General features: G+C 42.7%; 1 protein-coding gene across 10 annotated transcripts in view; it reads left to right on the top strand.

Annotated features, from left to right (window-relative positions):
* The first annotated feature begins 8,640 nt into the window (after positions 1 to 8,640).
* HERC2 (HECT and RLD domain containing E3 ubiquitin protein ligase 2) overlaps positions 8,641 to 11,041 on the top strand; it is a 102,868-nt gene continuing 100,467 nt past the window's right edge. For 5 of the 10 annotated variants that reach the window (XM_083500681.1, XM_083500678.1, XM_083500676.1 and 2 more), the window contains exons 1-2: positions 8,641 to 8,906; positions 10,285 to 10,396. In XM_083500681.1, the coding sequence (XP_083356807.1) occupies positions 10,325 to 10,396 (72 nt within the window). In that variant the 5' untranslated portion in view covers positions 8,641 to 8,906; positions 10,285 to 10,324. The other 5 variants (XM_083500682.1, XM_083500677.1, XM_083500675.1 and 2 more) reach the window with 4 other exon arrangements.

Raw genomic sequence — 11,041 nt, 5'->3', positions numbered from 1 at the left:
GCTGGTGACGTCGATGGGGAGCCGCAAGCGGAGATTCAGCCGCCTAGGAAGGGAGGTTGCCGCCGAGAGAGGGCGTTGCCGGCCGTTGCTCTTTTAGGAATGTGTACAGTATTTCTGTTTTTTTTAGGTAGGCTCTGTTGAACTCCATGGGGTTGACCTGCAGAGGATTGCGCTGTTGGTGGTACAATTTGTTGAAAAGTTTGTGTTGTGGGTGTGTTCATGATTTAGCAGTTAGGCTTACTGAGGAACCAAGCCCCTAAACGTTCAAATTGCCTTATTTTCAGCGGGAATTGTTTAGCAACTTCAGTGTGATGTATTGAGGGGGTTAAAAATAATAATTCACAGGCAGAAATACCTGACGCATTACTTTTTTATTTGCATTTTAAAAAAACAACCTTGGTAAAAACAAAACTTTCATTGACCAAGGGTTTGGGGTGGGGGGAGAGGGGTTCCCACAGATCAACCAGCCATAAATCAGAAGACTATTCTTATAACATCCTCTACATATCTTAAGCAAGTGGGATTCCATTCAGCTACAAAGCTCATTGGGTGACTTTGGATCAGTCGCTGCCTCTTTGCCCCATCATTTTCGCTGAAACTAACCTAGTTACAAAGTGATCACTACCTGATAGCTTCCCTTGACTAGATTACCGGCTGTTGTGGCACACAACTTTTATAATGTCTGAACGACTTGATCTGTATTAAATTTGTCTCACAGTGTTTTCTTTTCTTTTTATTACTGTACTTCTCGTGCTTTCTTCCAGTGATTAATGTAGGCACTTCTCTCCCTTTCCTGCAGCTTTCCCAATTTGTCAACATCCTTCTTGAATTAATGGTACTCACAAAATGAATACAATGATATACAGTAGTGGTTAGAGTTTCAGACTAGAACTGAGGAGACCCGAGTTATAATTCCCACTTAGCTGTCAAGTTAACTGTGTGCCTTTGGGCCAGTCACTGTCTCTCAGCCTTACCTGCCTCACATAGCTGCTGTGATGATGGAATAGGGAAGGGAAAGAGAACCATGTTTAACAGGAATGGGAACGTTGTTGGTTTCCTGATGTTGTCTTAATCCAGCTCCCACCAGCCTCAGCCCACATGGCCAATGGTCAAGAATGATGTGAGTTGAAGGGCACCAGGTTCCTCAGCACTGACGTATGTCAGCCTGCTGTCATTATTTGGATCTAGCAGCACAACAGCAAGGGCAAATGCACATGCACAAGCGTTTCAGACAACTTAGCAATCCCACCAAATATGCATTTGTTCCTTACAAAGTATGGTTGTATGATGGCGTTGTTGCCAAAAAGAAATGATTGCAGTGACGTTTTCTTCCATCAAGCAAATTAATTTGCCTAAAATAAATTAGAGGTCAGAGCACTGATCCCAACATTTGGCAACGGTAATGCATGCACCAGTCCAGAACATTTGGCTGATTTCCATCAGTTCTAGCCACTTAAACACAACCATTTTGAAAAGTATGAAAAAGTTAGTTCCGTGGTGCAAACCAGAGCAAAGCAGGTTCCCACAATATTGCAGGTGGAAGTGTTTCTACTTGGTGGCTGTTTCCCACAGTAGCCCCTTCGGTTCTACCAGCATGCACAGATCAGCTTTCACCACCAAGTTAGCCTCCATTAGGCATTGCTAACAATGTTTGGTGTCAGTGGCATAGAAATGAATTACATTATAGAGATGGGTCCAGGATACATGAAAAGCTTGCTGTGAATAGCTGCTGTATTAAGAAATTTCAAGAGTCACCATACAGTGACCATATTATGAGAAGTGATATTTGGAGCCCAATCTTACACAGGATTACTTAGAAGTAAGTCTCACCAATTTGTTGTTGTTGTTTAGTCATTTAGTCGTGTCTGACTCTTCGTGACCCCATGGACCAGAGCACTCCAGGCACTCCTGACTTCCACTGCCTCCCGCAGTTTGGTCAAACTCATGCTGGTAGCTCTGAGAACACTATCCAGCCATCTCGTCCTCTGTCGTCCCCTTCTCCTTGTGCCCTCCATCTTTCCCAACATCAGGGTCTTTTCCAGGGAGTCTTCTCTTCTCATGAGGTGGCCAAAGTATTGGAGCCTCAGCTTCACGATCTGTCCTTCTAGTGAGCACTCAGGGCTGATTTCCTTAAGAATGGATAGGTTTGATCTTCTTGCAGTCCATGGGACTCTCAAGAGTCTCCTCTAGCACCATAATTCAAAAGCATAAATTCTTCGGCGATCAGCCTTCTTTATGGTCCAGCTCTCCCTTCCATACATCATTACTGGGAAAACCATAGCTTTAACTATACGGACCTCACCAATTTAAAATACATTAATTCCAAGTAAGTTGTCTAAAATTGCAGGACTAGTTGAAATCAATAGGACTTTAGAACATAGGCTAAATCAATCAGTATTAACAGGAATAAGGCGCGCATTTTCTCTGCATTGTACCCTATGTGTTTCTCTTGTGCAATTATGGCAAGAAGAGCTAAGTCTTTGGCATTCCATCCAGGTGCTACTTTGGAGGCTGGAAAAGCAAAGTATTTTACTTTCTTAACTGCTCATTCTAGAAGATAGAGCTAATATCGCCTGCCTGGAAGGGGAAGTTAATTAAAATGTTGGCCAGATATCTACCTAGAAGATGCATTTGTATTGCTGCTTTCAGTCTGAAGAGGATTCTGAAATATGTTACATTAAGCACTGTGTCAACAGTGCCAGCCTGTTGGACGAACAAAACATTTGTCCTTGGCACTGGCTGGAGAAGCTATGCAGTCATCTCCTATTCCTCTCCATCTCCAATTGGTTCTTTCCCTGGGGACTTATCCAGTGCTTACACTGGGAGGGGAGTAGAAGTAAGATGGTTTCATTCCAAATTGTGCCAGACTCAGTCATATCCTCTGAAGTGGGATGACAGTTCACACAATCCTACTCCGCTTTGAGCAGTGGATTTATTCTCAAGGACAATAATGATAGTACTGTTACACGCCACCCCAACCCCTGAGTGATGTGAGAATCTATGGGTCCAAGCACTTAGCCAGAGTTTGTGTTTCCTTTGGAAAGACGGTGGTATCTTTGTGATACATGGTTTATTTTCACATATATACGAGCTTACAGTGGAGGGTTTAAAATCATTACACTCGCAAGAGAGTCCCGTTTCTCCCACTGCTGCAGTCTCTGATTCGAACAGGCAGCCCACATTATGGTCCACCCCCTGCAATTGCTGCATTTAACAGACTGACACCTTTTTCACTAGATCGTGCCACAGCTACCTGAAACTTCCCCCTAACAAAAATTCTGGCATTTCTTACTATCTCAGAGCTCTGGGTGGGGCTTCATCCATCTGCTGGCTGGCAGAGAGTCTCTGTTGTGCTGATGGCCATTCTCCCTGTGTTTATTATTCTCTGCTAATGGTTCACCTCTCGAGCAATCTCCAGCTATTACGAGTTTGACTTCTAGTTTAACTCTTCAAGCATTGATTAAATTCTAACACTTAACGGAACGCAGTAACACAAACATCCTGTCTCCGTCACTTCCCACTCTGTGGAGTCAAAACATATACCGTCATGGAATAGACAAAAATCCCATGACTGCAATCATGGAGCAGGAATTCTAACATGAAGTAGCACTTTCGTTTGTCTGTCCTGAATCTTCTAACACTGCACTGAGGTTTCATAAGTAGAATGTGATCCTAGAAATAAAAGGGAAAGCAACAATGTAGAAAAACCCAATCTGAGTTTAAAAAGTAATTCTTGAAAGATGGAGAAACATCTTTATAACTAACAAACCAGGAACCATAATTCTTCAACAGTTGAAGAGTGGCTGTATCATCAAAAAGTTCTCAGTGCATCTCAGACTGGGAAGCCCATTAAAATGAATGGAAATTGCACAGCAGACAGCTTGGTGGATTGATCCCTCAGACTTTTATCATCATCAGTAAACAATCCAATACACAAATTGAGTCATTTTTCACTCCAGAAATGTGTTTTAAGATTTAGTCAGCTTGTTTTCATGACTCAGGGAATTTCTCCCTGTTATTTGTCATGGTATTTTTTGAAAGTCACCCAGATGGTTATGCAGTATGTGCAATTTGTGTGTCCTTCACTATTTTACCAAGCTACGAAAGTACAGTTTCATAATTTGCAGAAGTTTTGTCCCTGACACAGAAACTCCAGTCATCTTGAAAACATCCTTAATGTGAATCAAAATAAATAATGCAATGCAAAAAAAAAAAAAGCTCTTTTTCAAACAGGACAAGAACAGCATATTGAAAAAATATTCTCTTGCGTTTTTCACATTTGTCTTAGAAATGCTCATGGGCTTACTCTTATTTCATTTACTGTGCCATAGTCTGATTTTCCATCCTTAAAAGGAAGTTCAAAGTTTATTGCAACTTCAAAAATATATGCAACACAAAAATTATCCCAACCAAACAATACATCTCCATTTACCCCCTGGTAGCTACTGTCAAGCCTTTAAATCATATGTCACAAATTAAAAGTGAACACTGTCCTAAACCGTTCAGTTTTCACATGCTTCCTGAGTAGAAAGTATATACTCTGGAAAACTTCCTTGCAGATAGTGCACTGCTCAAAATTATTGTGCACTGCTCAAAATTCCCAGCTCTGTATCTTCATGCATATATGGAACTTGAAGATGGTCTTACCCAGGGGTCAGCAACCTTCTTCAGCTGTGGGCTGGTCTATATTTTGAAAAATAAATAAATGAACAAATTCCTATTCCCCACAAATAACCCAGAGATGCATTTTTAAATAAAAGCACACGTTCTTCTCATGTAAAAACACCAGGGAGGCCCCACAAATAACCCAGAGATGCATTTTAAATAAAAGGACACATTCTACTCATGTAAAAACATGCTGATTCCGGGAACATCCACAGGCTGGATTGAGAAGGCGATTGGGCCGCATCAGGTCCCCAGGCCTTAGGTTGCCTAACACTGGTCTTACCTACTTGATATTGCCATGAGGTTTTTTTGGTGTGTTTTTTTTTTTGGTAGGGGAGTAGATCGTATGCCAAGATTATTGTAATTTCTGGGAGGCAACAGGCTGGGGAACAATAGAGTTAGAGTGATGTTTGATTTTTGTTTGAATCCAAGGCTCTCTTGGGATGTGAAAGCTGTGAATCCCTCCATTGTAGGCTCAGGTTATATATATGTGTAAATAAACTATATATCATAAAGATACCAGTATCTCTGCTATTCCTCATTCCAAAGGAAATATGAACCCAGGTTAAGCACCTAGTACTTAGTAGTAGTCATAGTAGTAGTAGTAGTGATAGTAATAGTAATACTCTTACATTCTTGAAGATTTCAAGGGTTTTGTAATTCTAAAGTTTTAAAGATCTATTTGTTCATTTATTGATATACTCTGTTACCTAACTTATTTTGATACTGGTTTTGTATTTTTATGGCTTTGGATTGAACTTTAATGCATAATTTTTATTTGAAGCTGTCCAATAAATGTTTAACTAAACAATGCTAAATCGATCTCTGTTTGCTCCTTCAGTTAGTTTCATATTTTATTACTTTGATACTTTGATACTTTGTCAGTATCCTCCTAGGGTCCAAAACCTATTTGTTTGCAGTGTTGTTTGGTAGCCCTTAGGGTGTTAATAAATTAATATATTTCCACATGCTTTAACAGGATAAGGTGTTTGTTAAGGTATGTGGATCCCAGACTGTTTTGTTCCTGATGCTATCAGTTCCAGCAAAATTTTGTGTTTTATCTGAGAACAGATTTGTGGCCTGCAAATTGTAGAGTCACAGAATTTAACACAATAGTGGGCAGGGAGCCTGTAGAGACTTACTGGTAGGTTCCATCTGTTGAGAGAGAGAGAGAGAGAGAGAGAAAGTAAGTTGGGGAAGCAAATATTATTTTGATTCGTAAGGATCAGCATGAACTAAAAACTACAGAACTGATATCAGGTAAATGCCATGGAAGATGGCACCAAATCTTAATTATCACCAAGGTTGATTTCTAATATTCCAAGTCAAATGCCATTTTCTTTCAAATGCTCTAGACTTTAGAGTTTAAAATGGTAAAATGGTCCTAAACAAGAGAACAATGACTGCCTTGTTCTGGAATGAATAGTTCTGCCTTGCTGTTACAGAAGTTGCTTTGTTTTGCCTTCATGCACCATATAATTATCAGTACCCTCTGCTAAAGCAAAATAGATTATCTATACTTTGGTCCTATTTCATAATTTCAATGCTTGTTTCTGGTACATCCGTCAGTGTGGCCTCTAAGCACCATTCCACCGTCAATAAAAATAGCTTGCTAATCTATAAAAAAATATTCTTGGAACCTTAGCTTCCATTACAAACACTGGTGAACACTCATGTGATTTAAGGTAAGTTACAAATTAATATCCTTTATTTCAGGTGAAAGCAAACGGCAACAAGCTATTCTATCCATGCTTACTCAGAAGTAAGTCCAATATAGGGCTGAAACAGACATGCAGATATACTGTAATTTGTATGTAAGACCAAGGGGAATACTTTCAGGGCAAGGACCAGTGTGTGAGAGTGTGGAGTATTTAACTCCTCACATGTCCACTGATTATTTCCTGTAAATGCCCCCTAAAGTTATTTCCCTCAGCCCCAGCCATAATTAAATAAGTTTCAGGGTTTGGAGGAGCTATCTACAGTACAAATTAGCAAGAGAAGAAAAGTGTTCAAGCAATCCCCTCCCATTTAACAATTCTCTTCTGCAAGTGCCCCCACCCACCAACATTATTGGGGGAAACCCAGGAGTTGGTGTGCGTGTCTCTCAGCATTTCCTCTGTTCTGCCTTATTCAGTTTACTCTCAAGGATGAATAGGACTGCAGCTTCAGCAAAACTTTTTTTATAGTTCCACCATATGTATACCTGCGTTGGAGTGGGACCTTCTTCTGAGTAAATATGAATACAGCCACATATAGCTGTAATAGAACAGAAAGAGGTTTAAAGAAACACAACTACAGCATCATCTTATATGGCAGGGAGCCTTCTCGGTAGTGGCGCCCGCCCTGTGGAATGCCCTCCCATCATATGTCAAGGAAATAAACAACTATCTGACTTTTAGAAAACATCTGAAGGCAGCCCTGTTTAGGGAAGTTTTTAATGTTTGATGCTTAATAATATTATTAGGTGAGTCCAAACATGTATACTGTCAGTTCTCCAATTCTATTATACATAATGGCTTTCTGCAATAGTGTCAGATGATTCCAAGTTTCTATGTGTAGGGCTACAATGATATAGCTAGCTGTGCAAGTGGACACAGGAACTACATATGAGTTGTTGTCTCCAGTTCTGTCTCATGCACCATCCTCTCCCGTTTTGCTTTCTGCATGAGCTGTGTAGTGCACCCAGCAAACGCTGCAGCAGGTGGATCCATGCTACTACACCAATGCAGTATCCTGGGTTAGCTTGCAAAACCAGTACAGTACTGCTCTTGGGCAACAAGCTGCCCTAATCCCCAGCCCTGCACAGTGATATAGATTTGACTCTGATATTTTTTAATTTATGGATATTTTAATGAAACGTTGTAAGGCAACATTTTAATTCCACTGATAAATCAAAAAGCTATTTGTGTGGCCCTTTAGCACCTCACTGATCTGTTTAGCAAACACATACCATGTACAGTAGTTGGGCTATTCTGTCTGCTTCAGTGTAGTTCTGAAGCTTTCATTTCAACCCAGCTCCACCCGCCTGTCAAAATTGGTTGGAGGCAGTAATGCTTCTGATCTGAATACCAGTTGTTGGGAGCCACAGGAGGGGAGAGTGCTATTGTGTTCAGGTCCTGTTTGCAGGCTTTACATAGGCATCCGGCTGGCCACTTTTGAGAACAGGGTGCTGGACTAGATGTGCCATTGGCCTGATCCAATTCTCCCACCTCTACACAAGTTAAGTCCATCCTCAGTTTATCTTCTTGCTTCAAAGATTTTATGGGAGATGCATCTCTGCCTTATTCATCCTGATGGGGGCAAGTAAGAGGCAGTTGGCAAGAGCAAGAGTTGGCATCATGGTACTGAAGGTGGATAGAACACATTTTTTTTATTTTAGCGGGGTGGTGGTGGTACATATATTTGCTGAGTGTGAAAAATAACCCCTAAATGTAGCCTTCCGTCGTTTTGCTCTTGCAATTTATGTTAAATGGCTTACTAAACGTTAGCCACCAAAAATGGGAGAAATTAGAGGACTTCGGTGACGAAACAACTTGCATCTGGGAGGATCACTGCTACCATCAAGACTAACTGTTCTATATAATAATTGTGAAGCGTTCTTTTCTCTTTGCCTCTTCAGAGTTATACATGCAATGGGGATTTTTCCTCCCCATTTTCTTGGGCTGAAATATGCGCCTCCATTGTCCCACAATCCGTCTTATGGGAAAGGCAAGCCCGATATATATAATATATAAACACGACAGCACTATTCCGACGTAAAATCCGCAGAACTGGAGGCAGCGCTAGAGAAAGCCACCGCAATACACCTGAAAGGAAAGACCCGCCATCGGAAAACCAGCACCGAACGGGCGCTCCTGCAGCCGCTCCCCTCCCCGCCTTCGCCCCCTGCCGCCGCAAAAGCAAGCAACTTCTATGGTAACCGGAGCCCTTCTCGCCATTTCCTCTCTATGGCTTCCCCCCACCCGCTCTGCTCCCGAGAGGAAAGGCGAGGTATCCCTGGGAGCGGATTGGCTGGAGCTTGCCCGACAGCTGCGACCTGATTGGGCAGAAGGGGGACTAAGCGGTGTTTCCCTTTTAGCCCGCCCCGCTAGCCTCCATCCGGTTTGGCTAGGGATGTGGGGAGGGGGAGAGCGGACAAGGAGGAGGGAGAGGGGGGTATTAGTTGGAGCTGCGCGGGGGCCTGACAGGACAGCTGGAGCCGCCGCCAACTCCCGCGCGGAGCAGGCGAGGCTGCTGGGCAGGTGAGTGTGGGGGTTGCGGGTTCCGGGGGCGGCGGCAGCGCCGCCCGGAGGCCCCCGTAGACACCCCCCGCCGTCTCCCTGGAGCCCGAAAAGCAGCAGCAAGAGAGGGAGGGGCGAGCTGGGCCTCTGCGTGCATCGATAGAGGTTGGGAGGGCGGTCAGTTCACCTCCCTGTTCGGAGGCTGGGGGCGTCCTTGGGATGGAGGAGGCGGCGGCTGCGGGGTCTGTGCATGATTTAGGTACGTGCATGTGTGGCTTCGGTGTATTTAGAGGTAACCTGCGCATGCATGCAAGCAGAGATCCCAGTTCCTCCACGCACCCCTTGTGTCTCTCCTGACAGGCGCAACATGAAATATCTGGCATAAGCAACGCGTGGTAGGGGGACGGGACACGACGGACGCTTGAACATGGAGCTTGGGCAGGGTCGCATGGTGGGCTCCTTTTTATGGTGGGTGGGCTTGCGGGGAATGGATGCAAGGAGGGATTTTGCGCCTGCTTTTGGACGGGGAGAAGGTTTAAGGGTGCAAACGGGTGTGTGAGAGTGTATACGTATGGGGAAATATAAATATATATGTATATGTTCATGGCTTCCTCTTAGAGAAGAGAGAGGGGCTTTAGTGCATATTGATCCACAAACCGCCGCCTCCTCCTCCTCCAGCCCGCCGGTGTTGGTTTTATTCTTTTGTTTTCAGAGATGGCCTCAGAGCAGGCAAGCAGAAAACTGTTAAATTGTAGCCTTGCTTGGTTTTAGATCACCCCCCCCCCCCGAAACCACACATTTTTGGTTAGTTCCCGGCTAGCGGAGAGGCAACTGGAGACAGACAGCAAAATGTGTGTTTATGGTGACAGTAGGTCCTGCTTGTCATGGAAGTTCGTTGGTGTAGTTGGGAAAATAATTGGGTGTAGGGGTGAGACATGGAGAGTTTTTTCTTCATCTTTCCATGTTAAACTGCTATCTCCCTTTACTACTCCTTCAACGTGCTTTTTTCAGGGTGTGGAGGGATGAATGGTTTGGGTTGGTTGGCTTGTATAATCGTAGATCAATTATTTATTTCATGCACCAGTCACAAGTCTGAAAGATAGCAGCAGCACAGGTCTCTCATAGTGTAGCATGGTGCAATAGCGGAGGATGTTTTCGACTTCTGGTCTGGGAGGAGGCTTGTATGGGGTAAACAGCACTCTTGTAAACAGAGTACTAATGCTCTTGATTCCCTGCCTATAAATGCTTTGTATTTCATAGCGCCAGCCTGTTGTAGTGAGTCTTCTCTTTCTGTGAATAATGGTTGTTAAAGGAAGATGGAAACCATATGGTTGCGTGTGTGCAGATACCGTACTTTCATTGCTTTTAGTAACACACACACACAAACATTTTGTGACAGGTTGTCCAGCCAGCTGAAAAGACTGATTTGAAAAGGGAAGATGTCTTCTGAATCTTTTTGTTTGGCTGCTCAGACCCGGTTTGATTCCAAATGGCTGAAGACAGACTTACAGGTAGGAACTCCTCTTTAGTGTATATAATAATATGATGTGTGTCTGTGTAACTTGATACAATGCAATCTATTCTGCTAATCAAAAAAACAGAGCCAGGAGATTGTGTATAATTCGCTTGTTAATTTCATACTGACCTGACAATTGCACAATAGAGGTGAAATATATTTTTGTGATATTGGAGATGTAGAATTTTGTTTACAGCTGGATTGAATTACATTTTATGTTTTCTGCTGAATGTTTCAAATGGCTAATTCTTTCTAAATTAGACGGTATCTTAAGGTGTGCATCATAAGATTACTATAAATAGTTTTGGTGTCTCGCTCACTTGATTTATATATAGAATATGCTACTCTAGACTATGGAAATCCGATGAATTGTTATAGTTGGTGGTAAGAGACTTCAACTGTCTAAACATGAGTCTTTTGAGTGATCCTCATTAGAACTGAGTAGTCTTGGATGGGCTGTGAATTTGGGTGGGTTAAGAAACCTGGAATATTGCCCCACTAGAGACCCCATCTTGCTGTGTTAGTTGATATTTGGTTTTCTTAAAAATTTGACGAAAACTGAGATGGCTGGAATGCTATGGATTTACACAATAGGAAAAGTTTTGCTTGATATCTGTTTTTATTTTTCATTTGTATTGTT

Source organism: Podarcis liolepis, assembly GCF_965112155.1.
Source record: "Podarcis liolepis genome assembly, chromosome: 4".
Lineage (NCBI taxonomy): Eukaryota > Metazoa > Chordata > Lepidosauria > Squamata > Lacertidae > Podarcis > Podarcis liolepis.
The sequence above is the reverse complement of the archived record's forward strand: the minus strand, read 5'-3'. Positions and strand labels throughout refer to the sequence as shown.